This window comes from Podarcis liolepis (genome assembly GCF_965112155.1).
Source record: "Podarcis liolepis genome assembly, chromosome: 1".
Taxonomy (NCBI): Eukaryota; Metazoa; Chordata; class Lepidosauria; order Squamata; family Lacertidae; genus Podarcis; species Podarcis liolepis.
Genome location: NC_139554.1, coordinates 93097993 through 93121296, shown reverse-complemented (window position 1 = coordinate 93121296; position 23304 = coordinate 93097993). Strand labels below are relative to the sequence as shown.

Genomic DNA, 23304 nt, shown 5'->3' with positions numbered 1-23304 from the left:
TGTGAGCAAACCTTGAGAGAAAAAAATATTTTTATTGGGTAAGTGGTAAATAGGAATACTTCGAACACAATTATGGCCAAAATGCCTGACCCCATAGGTATCTGAATCCTGTTTTAAAAAAAAAAAAGCATACAGAAAATTATACGAGAGTAAGCATTTTAGCAAAAGACAAATAGAAAAAATGAGACCCAAAGTTAAAGCAGGATAGTTAAGTTTATATTGGTTTGTTTTAAAATTTTACTTCTGGAAAACCACATTCTGTATAAAGACTTGGCTTTACTGGGTTTTTGGCATTTTGGTGCATGGCCTTTCATTATCTCTGCAAATATTTAGAAATATAGTCTTTTTTGGACTAGATGCCAATTTTCAGTCTATATTTCAGGAAAGTGGAGCTTGCAAATATGCTGAGTGTTGCTTGGTGAAAGGTTTCATATCTGTTCAAACTGCTGGTGGTGATGTCTGGTACTTTATGTGTATGCATGTAAACCTTGAGAAAACAAAACATGACAGAAAATTGCACAAATACCCCGGTTGTCTTGGAATGCTTGTATCCGTGCTTATCATCAAACTAGCCTTACTAGTATTTGGATTTGCACTCTTGCTTATACTTCCGTTTCTTCCAAGCCATGTGTTTTTCTGTACACCCGGGCATCTTGCTGCTGCTGCCTTTCAGTATTGTTGCAGTCAGTTATTTAAATGATGTGCTGTTGGCTATGTTCTGCATAGAGAAAAAAATGCATTTTCTTGAATTTTAGGTTGTTTTTACTCTTGGTTTTTATATCTGTTTTTAATTTTTGTTAGTCATGTTGAGTTCATTTTTGAAAAAGTGACTAATAAATATATATTTTTTAAAAATATAACCCTGTTTCACAATTGACGTCTGTGTATTTTGCACTTATTGAAGCCCACAACAAATGGGGGGGGGGCACAGGAGAAGGAGTGGGAGGAGAGGTTCTGTTGCACAAGTGGAAATCCATATACAGACAACATGGCTTATTTGAATACAACCCATAATACATTAAGAAACAATACAAAAAATAAATGGGCAGGAACTGTATACTTACTTCCACAGGCATGCACTGAATGTATGTGAATTGACTAGAGACCGGCTTGGTTATCTTCTCTGCATACATTAAGATTGTTGGGGAGTGGTACTTGCGGCACTGGTGTACCTGCCACTCTTGCAGGGCTGTTGCAGTTAGGCAGCTGAGCTGTGATGGCTAGCTTGTTTGGTTAGTAGGCAAGCAAAGGAGCCTGTAGCCAAACAGAGGTCTGTTAAAGTGGTGATAAGAGTCTCTTAGCTATGTGAGCTATTTCTTTTTTGAGCAATTCTTCCCTCTTGACTCTGTAGTCAGGCAGCAAGAATGGAGTTACACGGGAAACCAAAATACTGAGTTCAGCTATTACAAAAAACCCACATTACCAATCCTAGTTTCTTGACCTCAAAGAAACCATGCACAGACAAACCAGAGATAAGCTAAACAAACCACGGTTTAATTTTTAGTCTGAACTGAGCTTATGAGTTTGGTAGTATGTTTCTTATGTGTCATTTGGCTACACCTACTTCATCTAAAGTAACTGCCAGTTTAATGTTTCATACTTTTAAATATATATATATATATATAATATGTAAGCTGGATCTGTGTATCTTTTTATAACTGTGTGGGTGGTACTGCTTGCCAGTTAGGTTTGAGAACATGAAATATATAATGTTGTGACTCCAAGTATATATAGTATAGGAGATAGGAAAGACAGGGCGAAGACTTGAAGTTTTGCTTCAGACTGAGTCAGAGGCTAGGGTGGACAAGATACAACATTGTTTTTTTACTTTCCAACAGAAAATTGTATCCCCTAGGGCAGGGGTCTGCAACCCGCGGCTCCGGAGCCGCATGCGGCTCTTTTACACCTTTGCCGCGGCTCCGGGGCGGATACTAGCGAGGGGAGGAGGCGCATTGTGCGCCCCTACACTCCCCAATGTGGCGGGCGCTGTACTGGCTGTGACGTCGCATGGGGGCGGTGCGTGCGTTAGTCATGCACCGTCCCAACGTCACCTTCCCGCCCGCTGTCAGATCGGAGGGCAACGGCGCGCATGCTTTAAATGTCGCAATGGTTTTGCAGCTCCCAGTTGTTGTTTTTCTTCGGAAACGGGTCCAAGTGGCTCTTTTTGTCTTAAAGGTTGCAGACCCCTGCCCTAGGGAACTGAAATGCTTGGCTTTAAGTCAGCTTAGTCATTAAGTCAATGAGACAAATTGGCTTCAATACAAAGGATCTTAACATAACTGTGTAGTGGATTAAACTAATACAATGAGCTAAGATAATACAGCAGTTTTGTGTAAAAGGAAAAAAATAGATAAAAGAAAGGGAAAGGAAATTATAAAAAATGATATTGTTTTATTTATTAACATGGAAAACAAATATTAAGCGCTACTTGTCTTTGAAACAAAATTATGGAACCATCTATGATATTAAATAACAAATAGTCTGAGTCCTTATAAAAATTCATTGCTTTTATAAATAAATATTTTGTCAGAATGATTCAACTCTGAATTTTAATTAGCTATTTTTAGCTTTTCAGTCTTTTTTTAGTCTTTGTAAAAGCGAGGAGCCTTAATATTCTCTAGTTCATCGCTGCCTTGAATACGAAGCAATGCAATACAAAGTAATCAAATACAAAGTAATATATGAGGTCTATCTTTTGGCATATACTGTATCTTTTTAGAGTTGCTTTGCCTCTGTTGTATCTTTTATTCTTTGACCATTCTTTATTTCTTTACACAGTACAAACTTTTTACCTGGTTCACCTGTGCATAAGATTCCTATTTGCTTTTCCCCCAGGAGTAGAAAGCAGGTTCAGGGAGATCCATGGTATACTTTGTATAAATCTGTCAGTGCACTAGCCAGATGATACTTTTATCCCTGGGAAGGGCTAAGGAACCAGCAGATACCTCATTCGGTAGATTATAAGACTCTTAATCTCAGGGTATTGGGTTTGAGACCACGTTGGGCAAAAGATTCCTTCATCACAGAGGCTTCGACTACATGACCCTTGTGGTCCCTTTCCAAATCTACCATTCTATGATTCTGTTATTCACCTTCAGCTAACTAAATAAAGGATCAGGATATTTATTGCTAAAGGTCAGCAACTAGCTATTCCAGTTTTAGTTATCTTGTTACAGTGGTGCCCCGCAAGACGAATGCCTCACAAGACGAAAAACTCGCTAGACGAAAGGGTTTTCCGTTTTTGCGTTGCTTCGTTAGACAAATTTCCCTATGGGCTTGCTTCGCAAGACGAAAACGTCTTGCGCTTTTTTTTAAAAGCCGCTTGAAGAGGCGCAGTTGCAACGGACCGTGCTTCGCAAGACGAAAAACATCGCAAGACGAAAAGACTCGCGGAACGAATTCTTTTCGTCTTGCGAGGCACCACTGTACAAGGATGCTAAAAAATGTGATATTATATAATAGCACTTTATGTGAACATGCCTGTGGCTGGTCTGAAAAAAGACAAGTTAATCACAAGGGTATAGAAGATTAATTCTCTTCATAAACACAAGCTTTTTGTCAATATGAGGAGCTTTTACGTGCAGTCTTTTTCACTTTACTAGTACATACAGGCAACTTATTGGGGCTAGTGTGTTACAGTGTTAGACTAGAACCTAGGTGACCAAGGATCAAATCCCCACTTGACCATAAAGCTCAGTGGGTGACCTTGGGCCCCTCACTGCCTCTCAGGTAAACCTACTTCGCAGGATTGTTGATTAAATGAGGAGTGAGAGAACCATGTACATCAGCTCCTTGGGGAAACGGTGAGATAAAAGTACAATAAATAACAATGAATAAAATACTGGAATGAAAATGGAAATTTATTGTTTTATTTGTTTTCCTCTAGCTCTGAATGTTGGGACATTCTTTTTTGATGGGCTAGTTTATTTTTTATTTGATTCTCTTCCACCTCTACTCAATATTTGTGTGATTCTTTTAACATGTTTGTAGTGATGAGCCATATGAAAAAATATTGGTGTGTGGTCAGACTTATATTTTGTTTACATCCAGCTGATCAAAGCAATACTTTGTAAGTTTTTTGTTAAGTAAACCTAAATAATAGCATGGTGGGGAGAGGTATGAGACTATCTGTCTTCTCCTTTTTTTCTTAAACAGTACTTCCTCTTTTCATTTTTATTCTTAGGTGAGAAACCATTTCGATGTGATGAATGTGGCATGAGATTTATACAGAAATATCACATGGAAAGGCACAAGAGAACTCACAGTGGAGAGAAGCCTTATCAGTGTGAATATTGCTTGCAGGTAATTTAAGAAGGAGAAAGAAGGGTGTTTAAGGGAATCAGTTTTTACAATATCATGACAATGGTGATTCCAAATTTTAAAACTTTGAGGTAAGAGGGCACTTTGGCTTGTCTTCTAAATACCATACGTTTCATTGTGGATTTAATTAAAAGCATTTTTTTTAAAAAAATGATTTTATAGATATATATAAAAGAAATTATGGCTCTCCAGTATGAAAAGAACATATACCCATTGAGAAACTTAAGTTTTTAGTTATCTGAAATATGCAGAATTAATAAGGATAGAGACCTTGAGACGAATTAATGCTAATTGGAGGGGTCATTTAGGTTTCTGTCCTTTTGTCTTACCTTTCCCACAGCTGCAGGTATGTGAAGTGGCAGGAGGGGCCCTTATGTACTGCAGTAGGCTCCTATAGATCAAGAACAAAGGGTTGGGTTTGTTTGAATATTAATATTGACTCACATCTTCTGACATGGTAACGTTTTCACTTTGTGACGTGACCATTTTTTAATTCCCAAAATCACTTATGACAGGGTTAGGGAATCTCAGGCTCTGGGTCCAAATTTGTCCCCTTCAGGCCTCTCTAGTTCTCCCTCAGGACTCTTACTTCACCAACCATCTCCCCACATCAGCCATATTTTAGCTTTTGCCTGACTGAAATTTGTCCCTGAACTATGATATTGCCTCTTGCTTGCGTGGATGGTGGGGTGGGTAGGTGTGGAAACTTCCAGTTTTTGTGTGGCTGGAATGTGGCCTACTATAGAAAGCTGAGAGTCACATCCATTGATGTGCCCCCTTGTTTGCCTCTGGCCTTGCCCATGCCACCCCAGAGCATTCTCCATGAGAGAATAGGACCCTCAGGCTGAAAAATGTCCCCCACCCTGACTTGGAAGGACTTTATCATGTGAAAAAATGTGAATTGACCAAAAGGCTGCATGGCTTTTCTCTAACCAAAAATGTCCTCTGTAGTTCTTCTCAAGGACTGACCGGGTGTTGAAACACAAACGTATGTGCCATGAAAACCGTGACAAGAAACCCAACAGAAGTGCCACCAAAATTGGCCTTTTGACTCCTGATGACGATCAAGGCTTCCCAATGCCTTTGAAGGACAGCTCTTTGCCAAAGAAGAAAAGGCAAAAAATGGAGAAATTGAAGTCTTCTGGGCTAGATAAAGAAAGCGGGGCAGATAAATCTGAGCATAAGAAAGATAAGAATGATTTTTTGCCTTTGTATGCTGGCAACGCTAAGATCAAGGATGAGTATATGGTGGCTGAATATGCAGTGGAGTTACCACATTCTTCCGTCAGTGGAGGGCACCTACAGGAAGCAAATTCTGGAGAAATACACCCACCTAAACTGGTGCTCAAAAAAGTTAACAGTAAGAGGAGCCTAAAACAGCCATTAGAGCAAAGTCAGACCATTTCATCTTTAGCGTCTTACGAAGACAGCAAGGTTTCTAAGTATCCCTTTGATCTTGTGGATAAACAAGGCCTGTTGGACTCTGAAGGCAATGCTGACATTGACCAAGTTGATACTTTGCAGGAAGGCCCCAGCAAACCTGTACACAGCAGCACAAACTATGATGATGCAATGCAGTTTTTAAAGAAGAGGCGGTATCTCCAAGCAGCTAACAGTAATAGCAGAGAATATGCCATGAATGTAGGCACCATTGCCTCTCAGCCTTCAGTCACACAGGCTGCTGTGGCCAGTGTCATAGATGAAGGTAGCACAGCCTCAATACTGGATACATCGGGGCTGAATGTGGAGATTAAAGGCAACCATGACAAAAATGTCATTCCAGATGAGGTACTTCAGACTCTCTTAGACCATTATTCCCATAAAGCTAATGGCCAGCATGAAATAGCTTTTAATGTGGCTGATACGGAAGTGACCTCTAGTATATCAATCAATTCTTCCGAGGTGTCAGAAGTCACACAAACTGAGAATGTTGCAACAAGCTCTCAAGGTTCCTCATCCGATAAAGCCAGTATGTTACAGGAATATTCCAAGTTTCTTCAGCAAGCTTTGGATAGAACTAGCCAAAATGATGCCTATTTGAACAACCCAAGCCTTAATTTTGTGAGTGACAACCAGACTCTTGCAGGGCAACCAGCGTTCTCTTCCATAGACAAGCAGGTCTATGCATCTATACCGGTCAACAGTTTTCGATCAGGAATGAACTCTCCATTAAGAACAACTCCAGACAAGTCTCACTTTGGACTTATCGTTGGCGATTCCCAGCACTCTTTTCCCTTTTCAGGTGACGAGCCAAATCATTCTTCCTCATCCTCTACCCAGGACTTTCTGGATCAAGTTACTTCTCAGAAGAAGGCAGAAGCACAGCCTGTCCACCAAGCATATCAAATAAGTTCCTTTGAGCAACCGTTTAGGGCTCAGTACCATGGAACAAGAGCTGGAATATCATCTCAGTTTAACACTGCTAATGGGCAGGTGAACTTGCGGGGACCAGGGACAAGCGCCGAATTCCCAGAATTCCCTTTGGTGAATGTAAATGATGCTCGAGCTGGGATGAACTCTTCACCTGATGCCACAACAGGCCAGACATTTGGCTAAGAAAATCTGTAGAAATAACACGGGCACTTTAGCATGGGTCTGTCAAGAGCGAGCATCTTCTGTATAAGATGGAGTCAGTCCTATACAAATTTAAGGCCTTGGGTTACAACAGAAAAGTAAGCCAGTACAGAGTATTGGCAACTGCTTTTTGTGTGTGTGGTTAGTCACCATTCTTTTTGAATTGCCTTATATGTGGGTGTCCACTGAAAAGGCAGATGGCTATTTGCTTGCTGGAGATCAGGAGCTTGCTATGCTGAGATTTTATACAAGACAAAAGAAACCAAAAAACCCAGATAAGATGTCTCTCCTGTAATAATTTCTTAGTTTGGTAACATTGATTATTTTGGGGAGAATGATAATTATGAGATTATTCATTTTGGAATTTCCTGGTTAGTTAGTCAAGCCATTGCACTTCAGCAGGGAACATGAATATAGACTGTACAGATAATATGAACTTAAAAGTTTTAATGTCAGGAGATGATGGCTAGACAACTATAGTGCATTCTGGGGGGAAATCCATTTTATCAACTCTTAAAAAGTAATACACATAATATTCCTTCTTGGTTTCTTTGAATTTCCTTTTACAACACTTAGAGAAAGGTAATTATGTTTTCTAGATGCACTCCCCTATTTAAATGTTTGATTCAATTAAAAGTACTTTAAAAGGAAAATACTTACTATTAATGCATTTACTTCATTCCTGAAGTATTGCATATTTCTTTGTACCTTTGAAGGTAAACATGACTCTTTATGTTTTTATCTCCAAATGACAGGTATCAAGATGGTTAGGATTGAACTAAAATGCTTTGTAGATGACATTCCCATTTCCATAATGTTTATATGAATGGTGAACTCCAGGTTTTAAGAGTTTAAATTGTACTTCAGCCTACAAATCTGCAATAATTAACGTTAGAGCACTTAGATTCTTTTCCATTTTTCTTTCTTTCTCAAAAATAAAACTATTTTAGACCTTTAGGTTTGATGTGGCTGCATCATTATCACCTTACATAACAACAGAAGAGTTATCTTAATGAACAGTTTCATTACAGTTTTACTAACTAGAGCTGGTGACTGAGAACAGTGACCAAAAGATAAATGGTCAAACTTTTGCTGCATTTCACAAATAAATTAACTGCAAACTTTATCCCTATCCCCTGTGGTTGTTTTAATAGTAGACTGTCTTGAGTTACACTGTGTGGTGCAATGATTAGTTCTGTATACTGTGCTTCGACTTAACATAAATGTCAGGATAATAATCATTTTTAAAACTAAAGCTTTTATTTTCATTATATGGGCTGCTTTAAGGTAATATTGCGGGCAGTGTTTTACCTAAAGGCTGAGCGACAGGAATGCAGATACATCCCCCCCCCAAAAAAAACCATACTCAACATTTAGGCAGGGGAGATGGGTGCATGTATTATTTTACAGCTTCAGGCCTGCTCACCACCTCTCAAAGATAGCCCTAACAATACCTCCTTCATTCAAAAAAATTTAAGGAAAGCAAAATTTCAATTCCCAGAGAAAAACCTTGTTTTAATTAAAACGGTACTCCTAATTTTTATTGCCACAGTTCTCCTTTGTTTCACCTGTGCAATTTTGGACCCATTTTAGAATCTACGTGAAAGTCATAGGCAGCTACTGCAGAAGCCAAGACGCATATGTTATGAAATGCCTTGTTTATTCCTATAGGTCACAAACAGGTTAATTTTACAGGACGGTGTTGTTATATCCCATTACTCCGCATACGTTGTCCAAGGATTTATTTCATAGTACAGTAAGTAAATGCAACCGTGGTACTGAGTCAAAATAAGCACACATGAAAACTTCTAAATAATGGAACTTTTTAGGTCTTTTTAGTTTGTCTCCTGACCCACACCAGCACAGCTAGTACATAACATATTTTAATTTAATTAAGCATTTGTGGCCCAGTGTTTGAGTGCACCACTATTTGTACAATTAACATTCAGTTGTGATTCAGAGAAGTAAACAGGACTGGCAAGTGAGAGTTGTACACATTTAGTATCTAGGGAGAATGGCTAAGAGTCTGTGTGCGTATGTAGATATGGCAAGACAATAAGGCCAGGGTGTAAAGGCTATGGGTTGTATCTTGTGTCCCACTCATGGGAGTTTCTTTGTTCCAGGAGAGCTTTCCGTGAATGGAAGGGCGAGGAAGGCAATTTTTTGCAAACTCCCCTTTCTCTCGCAACCCTCGTGTCCTCCTCCCAAGCTGTTCCAAAGGGATCCCAACCCTCTGGAGGAGATTAGTGGGGGGCAGAGGGGACTCAGATGAAATAAGTGAAACGACCTTCCCTTTCTTCATTCATTGAAGCACCGACTTCATCAAAGAACCATCTGTGAGTGGAGGGGTGCAAGTTGAATATAATCCCTACAGTGAGAAGACAAGGGGATGCTTCTCTGAAAGTGTCCATTATGAAAAAGTGAGCAGAGAGGAATGGAAGGAACTATGGCTAGGATCCAAATGTGCATGGCCAAGCAGTTCCATATTTACCCTTCTGGTGGCTGCTCTTTGCACTGTATTGAGGGAGTGCTGTTTTATAGCATTCCAACATTTTTAGAGGGACTTACTGGGAACATGAGAGGCTGTAGTTGAGGAGAAGCATTGGCAAAGCGATGGAATGTAATGAGCAGAACCTCCACCTGTGGCTCTTGAGGGTGCCCATGGGAATCATGCAAAAACCTGTTCCTAAGTTGCTTTTTAGAAGAAGAAAAAATGACACAGATATATCGCAAGCCTCGTCAGTTATAATACAAACCTATTATATACATGCTAGGAGACAGTGTTAATAGAAATACTTTCTTAATAATGCTTTTTAAAGTGTATTTAGGAAATCTCTGCTATGGTTCTACAGTCCTGTTAAGCTCAATGTTATGTTTGGATTCAACTCTTTGAAACTAGACTTCAGTGCAAACGTGCTGCTTAATTTTCTCAATTTTTAATGGCTCGTCTTTTGGGTGACTGCTGGGCCTGAGTGTCCCTTTTAACACTAATTTCCTGTTCCTTTTACTTTGAATATAAAGCAAGTTAATGAAGGAACTGACTTTTGGGCTTAAAGCTGAAGTAGCTCCTTTTCCTTCTCTTTGTCTTAGTTATTCAGAGTAAACAATTGATCAAAGATGATCTATCCATTTATCAGAAGATAAACCGCATCATGTACTGCAGTGTACTCTATTTCTGAAGAAAAGTTTAGAAGGATTTGTTTTTCATTTATATGGATCACCTCTTCATGCCTTTTCTGAGATTAGTTTAAGAGAATTATTACAGACTCCCAGCTATTGTAGGTGGACAAGGTTTTTGAGAGAAGGAGCAGCTCAGAGAAAGTACAGTGAAAGCTTGAACGTTTTATTATTATTAATGAGGATGCTAATCCCTACACAATATAATTTCTCCTTGTTTTTCTTCAGTGGTGTAAAGTCGTGTAGTCAAGGTCTTATGAAAGTATGACTATAACCAAGCATATTGCAGAACCTATGTACAAATACTGCAAACTAAACCACAGTTGTCAAAATGAATGAAATACATTGTAATGTCATATGCCTGCTTTTATTTGCTTATTTATTTTGTGATTTTAAACATGGGTTTTCAAGTCACTAGTGAATTACTGAATTTTTAGTATAGCTGTTTGATTTCATTTCCAAGTTTCTGGCTTGTTTCCTGAAAAATTTCCACTTGGATACATACAGCATATTCCATGTTTCTTTAGATTAATTTTTATGATGTGTGTATCATATTTCGTAAATATTTGAAAAGGATCTAAAATGGATCCAGGATCAGCCTGTTTGAGTATTTCAGTATTAACTTTCTTTGTATTTGTAAAATTGCAACCTAAAATTTTGTTGGGTTGACATTGGACTCTTTCGCAAGTTGCAGGGGAGTAGCTATTAGAGTATAGTTAAAAGCTTTAGAAGGCAGAAATGTGTTAGTGATCTGGGTATTTTGGTTGGTAAAAATTCAAATGTAAGTTTTCCAGTTATTATTATTAATAAAACAAACTATTTTTTATGTTTTCTTAAATTCTGCTCAACGGAAGCCTTGTGACTTTTGGAGATGCTTTCTTTTTATGTTAAGTGCATGTATGTTAGGTATATGTAGGACATTTAAGTACTCCTTTTGCAAAACAAAAAACAAAAACATGTCCTGTGAAAGTATTGCAATGAATGAAAACCATTATGTTTTAAAAAAATAACTTTCATTATTTCCAAACAACTTTGTTTCAGGGAAATTTTCTAGTTGCTTTTGCTATACTTGTATAAAATCATTGTTTCAATAATAATTTAAGAGAGAGATAGTCTGGTAGCGAACACAAACCGAAGCAAGCAAACCTTTCTCAAAGTAGTTTCTTGCTTTCTTTTTCCCAGTGAATGGAAAGGTAAAAGACAAAAAAGTGTAAATGTTTATTTTATTTTTTTATGCAATATTGTTCTGTAAATATGAGTTATCAAATAAGGATGTACCTATGATTGAATCTTTGATTCTGCACAGTTAGAGTTTATATATAAAATATAAATGTGTCTTGACAATCAAGGACTTACTGTCAGTCTTCCTTTATGATGTTTTATTAATGTTATGCATTCCATTTGTTAGACTTGAGTACAAATGTGGGAATTTGTATTGTCTGTAAAGTATGTAATGTTTTTACAGCTTGTTTAAAAAAAAGGAAAAAAGAACCTTGTATATAAACAGATCACAGTACTGCTTTATATCAGGAGGCATATGATGTACTGTATGTAAGCAATAATGCCTAACAGTGCTAACTTTGCAAGTAGCATAAGGAAAGTTCCAAAAACTGTTTGGGGAGTTAATAGCTTTGATTAAGTTAATGGATATTCTTAATTGTTTTTAATCAATAAATTCAACTGTTTTTTGGTTTGTAGTATATAACATTGTTTACATAGCACAATCTGAGTTTCAGGGAGAGCAGGCCTTAGATCTGCACCTGTGCACACATTCACGATGAAACTAATGGCTCAGATGAGCTTCTGCAAGATGAGTTAGTGTCCTTATTTTTGAAGGAAGGAGAAGGATTTGCTCCTCCAGTTTCCACACCAATTGAATAAGTTTGAAATTTAATTTTAAATCCTTAAATCCCAGTATGGTTTTGGTATAAATCAGGTTCATGTGATACAAAAAGTGGTTCTTGTTCATAATTCACATTGCAGTTGAACACTGAGTCATGGTTGATTTTGATATAATTTTGCCATAGGGATTTATCAGCTGCTGAGATGAGCTTTATCCAGAGTACAAGCAAAACAAAACCAAGTCAAAAAGTTTGAACAATGCTTTCAGACTGTACAGAGCAACATAATTATTTGAAAACTATCATTGCTTTGGTGGGGAAAGATCGCCGATTTATAAATGTATATGACCTACATTTTATAGGAAGAAATGTTTTTAAATGCTAGTCATTTATATGATATGTGCTTTGAAGGATTTGCTAGTTCACTTCTGTCACTTTTAGTACACTGGTATCTTTTTATATGTAATGTATGCTTTTTATTATTGTAGCGAAGCATTTCAGTAGAAGGAATTTTGCAACAGTGTTCAAGGAGATTTTATTGTTGGAAACTAATTATACTGGATTCTGTCTCTGTAAGTTTTATCTTTATTTTAACAATGTCAGGAAAAGGACCTTGGTATTCAAATAAACCTGATGATCTGCTCTTTTTTTAAGGATACATTGTGTGATTTGCAAATGAGTCCACAAATTTTACGTTTGGTAGAAAATCCAAGACTTATACACAACTTTAAAAAAATAGGGGCAGAGAAAGAATAGAAGAATGCTGCTGGAATTCATTTTCTGATACAGTATTCCCCCCTCCCCCCAGCATCCATACGCCTTCTTTGCCTTTCAGTTCATAAAATCCCCTATAATACCAGTAAAGGAGATTTCAGTGGTCATACAGTATTACTTTAAAAAATACAAGCGATCTGTCCATTTTACTGTGAGTGTTGCGTTGTTGTTTTTTTAAAGCAATTAAATTCCCAGTTTCATTAATTTAAAAATGTGTATAAGTAATATAGATGCTTTTGTATGAAACTTGAAAGTATGAATTTGTGTAATTATTTTGTATTTGAAATAAATTAGGTAATGCAGGATTCCTGAGGAATCAGGAATATTATGATGATAATGTTTTGTGTGGTAGTTGTGTATGGACATAACATCAGAACATTTAATGGATTTTGTGAGATACATTGAGAAATTGCTGTGTGGATACTTGAACTTTAGTCTAGGGAAGATGCACATACCTTTCTGTACCCACAGCCAATACCTCTATGTATTTTGGACCAGAAAGTGCCATCTTCAGTCCTGGATCTCACAGTTCATGTAATATGGCCAGTAGTTTGGTTCACAAATTTTGTGAACTGAAAGTCATAGGAATGGATGGAATGGTACCTTCTATTGTTCAGGGGCTTATGTCCTTTGGGACTGAAAAGGATTTCACAGACCATTATTGTTTTGCTCCCCTTTTCTATAGATCTGAATGTTCTGGGCTTACAGGGTCTGTGTGTTTGAGCCAGATTTGTATTTCCAAGCAGTGCCATGCTTCAGCTACAGTGGCACAAGCACTGAGTTGTGTAGGTGGAGCTCAACAAGATCCTCTGCCTTCTCACAGATTCAAAGTTAAGATCTTAGTATTGGAAAGAGTTTCAAATAGCAGGTATGGGAGATGCAGAAAAACACAAAAAGCCAATATAATTTTCATGCAACAATGCCCATTACTGCACAGGGGTGTTATTTCATGTACCCAAAGACCTTTGCAATACTGGAAAGGGAGTTCTGCCCAAATAATAATGGGATTTTTCTGTTTAAGAAACAGAGTGCAATTTGCTACTTTTTGACCTTTTTCTTTATGGTTAATTTATTTGGAGTTTATAGTAACTATTGAAAAATGTGCACGAAGACAGGTTTGTTTTTTAAAAAAAGCTTATTAAATGTATAAGCAATGGCTGAAATCTCAGTGTGCTCTGGCTGCTGCAAAATAAAAATACAGAACTCTGCATTATGAATTAAGGTTTACAAGAGATTTTTCATGATAATTTAGTTACAACAATTGAAGAATGCATACATTTCTTATGTAGCAGAAGATTCAGCTTCATTCTTGATATAAGCCAATGATTAGTCTCTGGGTATTCAAAGGGCATCTCTAGCTTTGAACTGTTTATGCACATTACATTTTTTATAAGGTATATTCATTTTGCATTAAAGTGTCTACGGCTAACACCTCACTTACATTACTTAAAAGGCCAATTCTACATTGGATAAGGAGGAAGAACTGAAGGCGAACAAACTACCAAATTTTCATCTCTAATGGGCTTGCATTGGCAGAATGGATTGGGATGGTGCTTATGTATCACACTACCAATATACATTTTTACTTCTTTACTAAATCTGTCATTTCAGCAAGCTATACATGTAGAAAGGAGTGGAAATGAATGGCTGTCAACTTCAAAGCAGCCAGGACCACTCTCTGTGTTACAAAAGTATTCTCAAAAGAAACGACCATTTTTGCAGGGCTGCACCTGCTTGCTTGTGAAAGCAAAGGTTTCAGCAAGCGATCTCTTGGGTGTCTGTAGAAAGGGGGCAGGCTAACAGATAATGAGTGATGTCTTCCTCATGTGGTTGACTACCAATTCAAAGTATTTCTGCATACGAGACCTTGTTGCAGCCATCCAAGACTGTTGTGGGCATCACTTGGAAACAGCTCAATAATGGCATTTCTTAAGGAAGCTGGTGAAAGTTTGATCAAACAACTAGCTCTAAAACGCTCTGTTCTCAAGAGTGGATACCCAAGGGGGTAATGCGGTGTTTCTAATTAGTTGCAGGTCCCTTCTGGATTCTATCCAAAAGAGCCAATCCATTGGATGACACTTATTCAAAGTCAAAGCAGAGCTCAGTTCTGGAAAATAATGTTAGTGTAAAACATTGGCAAGCTGCATTCTAGTTGGTTATCATCTGGTTCCATCAGGAAAACACTCAATAGGCATGGTAGCATTCTTTTAGCATACGTTAACTGAGCAAGCACAGTCCACTCTTGCCTTAATTGTTGGCTACCCAGATTATGTACAATGAAGAACTGCTAATATTTCTGATGGATAGAGTATGGCTTCTGGAAGAAAAGTATTTTGCACAGTTTCCAAAACTTTAATGGAGTTCAAATCAGAGCTCCAGATTTCAATGTCATAGAGCATCTGGGTTAACACTTTGAACCTACCCTAAAGATATTTGGTAGCAATAACCTGCCTTCCCTTATTGTAATAGAATTTCATCAATGTTCCTATGGTTTCCTGTGCCTTTAATTTCACTGCCTCCATATGATATTTCCAAGAGGGTTTCATTTACACCTAGATATCTAAATAAGTTTGTTTTATAGCTTGCTGATCCAAGCACCATCTATACCCGGAGGGTACGCTGGAGTACTTTGACACAGAACCTGTGGACCGCACACTGCCTTGTCATGCGGGGGGGGGGGGGCTGGGGGCTGGGAGTGAAGCCAAATTTTGATGCCTCACTCCACTCCTCATGCTGCTTTCCAAAAGCCACTTAAGCAAGGCTTGGGGAAGGAGGTCTGAGGCTCTGGCAGGGTCCTAGAGTCCTCCCATTTCCTTTTGAAAGCTGGGAAACTGCTAACTCGGCTTTGGTAAGGCGGTAGGAAGCCTCTAGGACTCTGTCAGAGATCTCACACCTTCCCACAGCCCAGCACCTCGCTTAGCCAGCTTTGGCACGGCAGCACAAATGTTGCTGAGGGCTGCCAAAAAAAGGCCTCAGGGGCTACATGCCACCCTTGGGCCACATGCTAGGCCACCCTGATCTTAACTAGGACTGTCTCTGCCAGGAATCACAATCCTGGTCTAACCTCTAGGCCCCTTGTAATTCCTGCTGCTTTTAAAATTGGTGTCCTCTTCAAGATTTGCAGGTCCTATATTACTAGTATATAACCTAATGCAGGGGAATTTTAATTTAAAAGTACAAATGGTACAATGTCCAAAGTATAAATGCATATTCTCAGAAATCTGCTCATATTTTAAATATGTGTAAAATGGATTTTGTGCACCTTGTAGCTTGAGAATTAATTTGGTATGTGGGACACTCAATTCACAATGCATACTATGCCCAATGTTTCCTATAAATGCCACTAGTTTCAATCATATCTAGTATAGCTGCTTGTCTGTTTTCCCTCCCTGCCCATGTTTATTTCACTGCTGTAATGAACAGGTACCTGTAAATCCTGGTTCTATGCCATCTTAATTACAGTCAAGGCTTGTGTGTTGAAGGCAGGTCCAAACTTGACATCAATGTGAACTAGAATGCTTGATATAACCATTTCTACCACTGTACTTCCAAGAGCTTCAGCTCCTTATGAGGTAGGGCGGGCATGTCTGATTGCCAAATGAATATTGATGGTATTCCCATTCTTGCTGACATTATAGGGCATATTTAGCCCCAAAAGCTGCAAATGAAGCAAACAGGTCCTGGATTGTTGTCATATCTCATTGATGATGCAGACCTTTTATTACCTTACCTATTTTAGGAAGACAGTCAGTGGACTGGTGATTTCTATGGGATTGCAAGGAAGAATATTAGTATTCAATTGTGATTGTCACTTGTAAAAGGCAACTTAATATTAAAACCATTTTTTCCAGATTTTTCTGAAGCAGTGAATTGTTTGAAAAGTTTTCTGTTTCCTTACAAAGCATTATATGTATACCTATCTTGGATTCCTCTTCCTTTGGATCATCTTTGTCAGAATATGCAGATAGCAAAGTATCACTGCCTATTTCAGTCTCTATGGGGGTATGTATGTGTGTGTACATATATATGGTGCTTTTCTTTAGCAAAAAATAAATTAGGTGCCCGTACTCATAACTTGATAAAAGTGCTGTGGGTGCCAGCACAAAATGGCTGCAATAGACAGCAAAAAAAGTCATGGTACTCGATATAAATGAGTGCCACCACACACACAAAAGCGCTGCATACACACATTATAAAGTGACCAATTGTCTTAAAGTAATGGCATATGAAACAACCATGCTTTTTCTCCCTTCCTTGTATAAAAGACTTGCAATTTCCACATCATGAGGAAATCATGATTAAGCTCCCATTGGATGCCATAAACATCTGCCTCATATCATCAGGAACTGGTTAAAAACACAACTGACTAATTGCAAAGAAGTGCCTACAAGCTTTTCATTCTTGTAAAAAAATATATATAAATAAAAAAGACGGTCCCGAGTTTATGTGAAAAGTGACACTCATACACTACAATCAAGAAAACCCGAACCTCATTTTTATACAGGTTCACAAATGCTAAAATACATCTTCTTAAAGAAAAGACAGCCCAAACTTATAACACTATTTCACTAAGTAAATTTAGGTCCCAGGCCTCACCTAAAGTGGATCACTATAGCAACTCAAACACCATTCAGGTATATGGTAAAAAATTAATAAGTGGGTCTTCAGCTGAAAGTGTGCGTTAAAAATAAGTCCTCAGTTGGGGGGGATTACTGTTTTACAAAGCTTACAGTTCATCTTGGAAAACACTTTTTGTTAGCCTGCCCTTTTATTTTAAATATATACATTATGAAAAATTAGCAATTTTCAGAATAAAGCTTCACCAGTAGCTTTTCTCCTCTAGGGTGAAAAAATTACCACATTTATGCTAACAATATTTTGCTCCAGTCCCTGACACACGGCTGTCATGTAAAAACAATGGTACCTTTTGCCATCCCAGACTGAATCTCTCCAGTACGCTATTACTTAGCCAATGCTATAGACCAGGTATCTTCAACCTTTCTAGACCCAGGAACCACATTTAACCCAAGCATGCACTTAGGGATCCATTTCTTAAGCTATCCCCACATACTTGCATGGTGGTAGTGCTCCAGTTGCAACCCACCGTGGATCAGGCTGCAATCCACTATTGAGTCCCAACCCCCAGGCTGAAGACCAGTGCTCTAGACAATTAGAATTGCATTGATGTGGATAAGGTCATGGAGATCTACTCTTGTCTGTGTGCCATATTCACATATTCTACTAACTGGATTCTTATTTTCTCTGCCACCATAAATACACAAAAGTTAAAAGCCTAAAATATTTATTCTTCCACCCCCTGATGCTGGGATGTCATCAAGTTCTAAAACAACCACTGCCACCACAATCACTATCAAACCACACATTCCCACTCTGGGATTCATTTGGCTGACATGTGGATTATACATTGCCCAAATGGATAAATAAAATACAGGCTAAATTAATCCGTTTGTGTTTGAATATTTACCCTGTTCTCTTCTTCTAGCAATAACAACAATCTCATTTGCAGTGCAAAAAGCACTTTCCCCACTAAATCTTTTACCACTGACAGTTCATCTACTCAGATGTGAAGTGTGTGATTAGAATGTTACATACCCCAGCCAAAGCTTGTGTTCACCCCACGCCATTCCCTCGATGAGCTGTGGTTCCCTGTGTCCTGGGATGAAATGTATCCCACAGCTAACAAAAGACAACTAGGAACATTCCCAGTAAGATCACATGAAATTTCTACACAAAACTAGTCTTTTAGTGAAGTGATTCCCTGCCAGGGCCTTCTGTTTTGCTTCATTGGCATCTTGCATGACACATCTGCAGAGGATCCTCCCCCCCCTTTTTTTTGCTTCCACACTAGTTCTAAACCACAGAGCCTAGGGCTTGCCGATCAGAAGGTTGGCAGTTCGAATCCGAGCGACGGGGTGAGCTCCCTTTGCTCGGTCCCTGCTCCTGCCAACCTAGCAGTTCAAAAGCACGAAGTGCAAGTAGATAAATAGGTACTGCTCCTGCAGGAAGGTAAATGGCGTTTCCATGTGCTGCTCTGGTTTGCCAGAAGCGGCTTAGTCATGCTGGCCACATGACCCAGAAGCTGTACGCCGGCTCCCTCAGCCAATAAAGCGAGATGAGCGCCGCAACCCCAGAGTCGTCCGTGACTGGACCTAACAGTCAGGGGTCCCTTTACCTTTACATTAGTTCCTAGCCCACTCTGACATGGCCCTTGGCCTACTCTGCTGATTTAAGGGCCATGATAAAAGTCTTCATCAAAGGGTACATTCTGCTCAACCAGCTGGGCTGATCCACACTGGCTGCAGTGACAAGAGCAAAGAAAAGGCCCAGCAGCCTTTACCAGTGGTGGGAATTTGGCTAAGAGGGAGGGGGCTAGCAAATGAGCAGTAGTGACAGAGGCAATATTCTACATCTGACACACATCAGATTCATATAAATGTTGCGTGTTATTAAAGGTTAATCAGAAACATGAAAGTTTTCATAGAATAATAAAAAATATTTCAATTAAGAATAACTACTCATGAGGCATCCCAAAGTGGTAGAAACATACATAAAACTAAAAACAGCTAAAACATCTGCATATATAAATACAATTAAAAACCAATACACACATGCACAACTTAAACCCTCCAACATACATAAAACCAATTCAAATCCATTACAGATACCACTAGGATTAAAGTCCGCTTTGAAGGCTCCTTGAAAAAAGCCTTAAAGCAGGATTCCTCAAACTTGGCCCTCCAGATGTTTTGAGACTACAGTTCCCATCATGCCTGACCACTGGTCCTGCTAGCTAGGGATCATGGGAGTTTTAGGTCATAATATCTGGAGAGCCTTTGAGGAAGCCTGCCTTAAAGGATCATTTAAGTGTCTGAGTGGGCTACATTTTCACTTTGAGCTATAGCTCTTCTTTTAATGACACACTAAAATTGTTCTTTCCCTGCTGAAGATCATAGATTTTCCCCTCCATTTTGACAATTTATGTTGAATTTTGATGTTTTTTTACAGCACAGGAATAAAATGGACGGTCTTTGCATGCCTTACATTTTCACCAGCCAAAGACTACGATCCTGTGGAACAGTTACCTTATTGTGAAAGTTCCCACTGATTTGGCAAGTCCGCTTGGCTGTTGCTGTGGCAACTTGAGGCCTAAAAATATTGCATGTTGTTATATAGTTCAGCTGCGGCATTTCCTAGCCACAAATTATTATTCAGTGAAGTGCTGGTTTTCAGAATGATGGTAACCCATTAGTAAACCACCACACATCCAAGCTACACTGCCCAAATTGGGTTTTACAACCTAGACTCATGAATCTTTCTAGAAAGAAAAAATGAACAAATGTAAATGTAAAAATACTTTTTATATACAGTCAAAGCACTTCATGTGCATTATGAGTAAAAAGCACTATCTATGGCGAAACTTCATTTGGAGACCTCCTGCAACTTGGGTCTCTTTGGCTCCAAGCATTGCGTGAACTCAATGGGACTTCAGATGTATAGAGCTCAGGAAGTTACCAGATGAGAATGCACCATAGAATGACCTATAAAATGTTCTCTCTTCCACGACTCCTTGCACTATAATATGGAAAATGCTCTCCTGATTCCACCATCAGCAATACAAAATATTTGTTAGACCTTGGACAAAAATGTGGTTCTGTTAGGAAGCAGCTAACCCTATTGGGAGGCATTCATCTCATTTTTCTGGTATTTGTGCACCAAAAGACATGCAATGTATTCTGAAAGGAAGCATTTTTTTAAATAGCTGCTTGCCAGAATCCTGTTGATTTTGTGTATTTTCTTTGGTTTAGCCTTGATAAACCAGTTCATCTGGCTCTGTTGTCATGCACTCTTGCTCATTCCACATATGACACTTGCGTCACTTGATTTCCCTTCCTACTTAAAAAAAAATTAAGCTATGCTAAGACAGGAGAAGAAAACTACTAAATATAAACGACTGTGACAGGCCTCTTATGAAGAGGAAGCTTCAGGGTTCAGAGCTAATTTTAGTAGTTTTTCCTCTCTTTTCCACAGAAGAATTGTAAATGCTAAGAGGATGTATGTGGTTTAAAAACCAGCTGGGTAATTAATTGTGCTCCAATATTATTTTTCTGTAAATGGGGGGAAAAAACATAGGAACACAAAGTGCCTTGTGTATTTAGTACAGTATTATATTTGTGTGTGTGTGATTTGAGAGCTCCAAAAATCCCACCGAAAGCCTGTTTCTGGAGTAAGGTTTTTTGTCCCCTTTTAAAAGTAGTACTGTAGTAGAATTGGTAACAACAACAATTATTTATACCACACACCTCTGGCTGGGTTGCTTTCTGTCCTCACGGACCTATATATAAAGGATTATCGAAATATCTAAAACCTCATTCCAAAGTTAGAGGGCAGCCTTTTCACCCACAAATAAAACTGATGCAACCAGCAAGATGTGCACACATCTAGGCGCACCAGAAATCCTGATCTATAATGTCACCGGTGAGAGGGTGTGCTATCGCCCTCGTATTCTCAAGAACAAACGACTCAGTTAAAACCCTTTTTGTAAAGCCCGAAAGGTGGGAGGGCCAAAAGAAAAGCAAACATCCTGACGTGGGAATATCCCTTCCTGTCCTGCACCCAGCCACCCCCAGTCCGGCCCACGTGGCACCTGGGTGGCTGTCCGTCCCAGCTGTCCAGCAAGACTTGATCGCAAAGGTTCTGACTGCAAGGCGGCGGGGGCGGAGGGGGGAGCTGCATCCTTCGCTCTTGGAGGCCGAGAAGAAACAAGGTAAGTATCCAGCGGATCCCCCAGGCTGGATAAATTCAAGCAACGCTTTGCTGCAAGGTGTCTGTGTAAGAGAGCGCGCGCGCAAGAGCGCACCCTCAGGAGGCAGTGGGGAGATCCTCAGGAAGCTCACTAATGTCTACACTGACTGGCAGCTGCTCTCCCGGGTTTCTGACAGGGGACATTCTTAAAGATGCCTGGGACTTTGCGCTCTCGCAGCTGCGCGAATTCAGGTTGAATTCCAGCAGTCCAAAGGATCCGGGGCTTGCAAACTGAGGAGGCTAGTCAGGAGTCGCCCTGAAAGAGCCCGGCAGCCGCTATAATACTGTTTTTCACCGACGGCGGGGCGGCGCTCGCAAGGGGCACGAAGCAGCAGGTTTTCTCCAGTTCACGAGCAGGCTGCAAGCGGCCCCGCCCGGATGCCGTGAGAAACCAAGCAGGCAGCTGAGGCGGCGGTCGCAACAGGTGCCTCCCGGATCCGGGAAACTCCTATGGCGGGGCGCCGTGAACGTGGAAGTGTGGGCAGGCCCGGGCGCGAGGCAGGCCTCGTCAGCTTGGGAGGGAAACCCGCCCAAGTGAGCCGCGCACGCACGCGCGCGCCCCAAGGGCTGCTCTCGGGAGTCAAAAGGCGCGTGGAAGAGACCCCAGCGTTTCCCGCCTTTCCCCATCGCGGCGCCTGTCGCGCTCAAACACCCGCAGCAGTTAGGGGAGCCTTCTTCCGAGCTCAAAACAAAAGTCTCGTTATGCCCTTTCCTATTTTGGAATTATATATTTATTGGCATAGTGCTATGTTTAAAGTATGTATTTAAAAGTTGTATTGGAAAAAGAGGATTTCATTAATGGGGGGGGGGGGCGTTATAAGAAAATGTCACACGCGTCAAGGTGATGGCATGTTAAACGAGGTGCGGCTGGCGCCCCTCACCTCTTAGGCAGGGCTCCAGAGCTTTGGAACGTTACCAGATCAGGACACCATTTCAGGATAAGATTCAGGAATATTTTTTTTTTCATAAAGATTCAGGAATATTTTTTTTCGGGTGGGGGGTGTGGATACTGGATTTCGGCCATTACTGACGCAGGAGCCCCGCGGGAAAAGCGGGGAAATGAAAAGTGAAAAATGCGTGGAACAAGGCAGCAAAGGCAGAGGCCATGTGCGCTTTACGCTTTAGTCCAGCTCCAATGTGTTCCCACTGCTGGTGTGCTCATGAGGTTAGTCCTAGTCCATAGGTATCCTGTAGAAATGCTGCTCTTTGATGCACTTTCCCTCAGACAAGCTCCCTTCCTTTTTTTTTTAAACGTAGGCCAAATTCGCATAGTAGTTGAGATGAGGTGCTCACATTTGGGACAGACCTTGCACATGCGCAGATGACAGCTTTATGGGATAGGAGTTCGCGGTCGAGGTTGCCAGGTTGCACCAGGAAACCAAAAAGTACAGTATTACTATTACCTCGGGTTAAGAACTTAATTCGTTCTGGAGGTCTGTTCTTAACCTGAAGCACCACTTTAGCTAATGGGGCTTCCTTCTGCTGCCGCTGTGCCGCTGCTGCACGATTTCTGTTCTCATCCTGAAGCAAAGTTCTTAACCTGAGGTAATATTTCTGAGTTAGCAGAGTCTGTAACCTGAAGCGTCTGTAACCAGAAGCGTATGTAACCCGAGGTACCACTGTACTGTAATCTGCATTGGGTGAAAACACATCCCTGTCCCCTCTCTGGTGTGAACAGCCAGAGTTACAGGGGGCTAGCCAGGTTTTTTGCTCTGGGTGAAGCCCCCAGATTAGCACCATTGAGGCTCCCAGCCTGTGTGCAAATGTGCATAGAGGGGTGCCAAACTGGGTCTTT

The 23304-nt window shown here is 40.0% G+C and overlaps 2 protein-coding genes and 1 long non-coding RNA gene across 15 annotated transcripts in view; 2 read left to right on the top strand and 1 right to left on the bottom strand.

Moving 5' to 3' along the window:
- The window catches only part of ZNF148 (zinc finger protein 148), a 36270-nt gene extending 23702 nt beyond the window's left edge, over window positions 1-12568 (top strand). For all 7 annotated transcript variants that reach the window (XM_083489370.1, XM_083489366.1, XM_083489368.1 and 4 more), the window contains 2 exons: window positions 4184-4302; window positions 5272-12568. In XM_083489370.1, coding sequence (XP_083345496.1) covers window positions 4184-4302; window positions 5272-6876 — 1724 coding nt within the window. In that variant the 3' untranslated portion in view covers window positions 6877-12568. The remainder of the gene's footprint in view (window positions 1-4183; window positions 4303-5271) is intronic.
- On the bottom strand, window positions 13-18575 carry LOC310701267. 2 transcript variants are annotated; one of them, XR_014522967.1, is made up of 4 exons: window positions 18041-18575; window positions 16114-17924; window positions 4650-4711; window positions 13-718 (listed from the first exon to the last, which is right to left on the bottom strand). It is a non-coding gene; the product is annotated as an uncharacterized lncRNA (long non-coding RNA). The 2 variants fall into 2 exon arrangements; XR_014522968.1 differs by having other exon boundaries at window positions 16114-17931; window positions 18047-18575.
- Window positions 18576-19029: 454 nt separating this feature from the next.
- The window catches only part of SLC12A8 (solute carrier family 12 member 8), a 71393-nt gene continuing 67118 nt past the window's right edge, over window positions 19030-23304 (top strand). Inside the window, exon 1 of one of the 6 annotated variants that reach the window (XR_014522509.1) lies at window positions 19030-21471. The gene's annotated coding sequence lies outside the window, so the exon portion shown is untranslated. Of the gene's footprint in view, window positions 22675-23304 lie in introns of all 6 variants that reach the window. The other 5 variants (XM_083489460.1, XM_083489461.1, XM_083489462.1 and 2 more) reach the window with 5 other exon arrangements.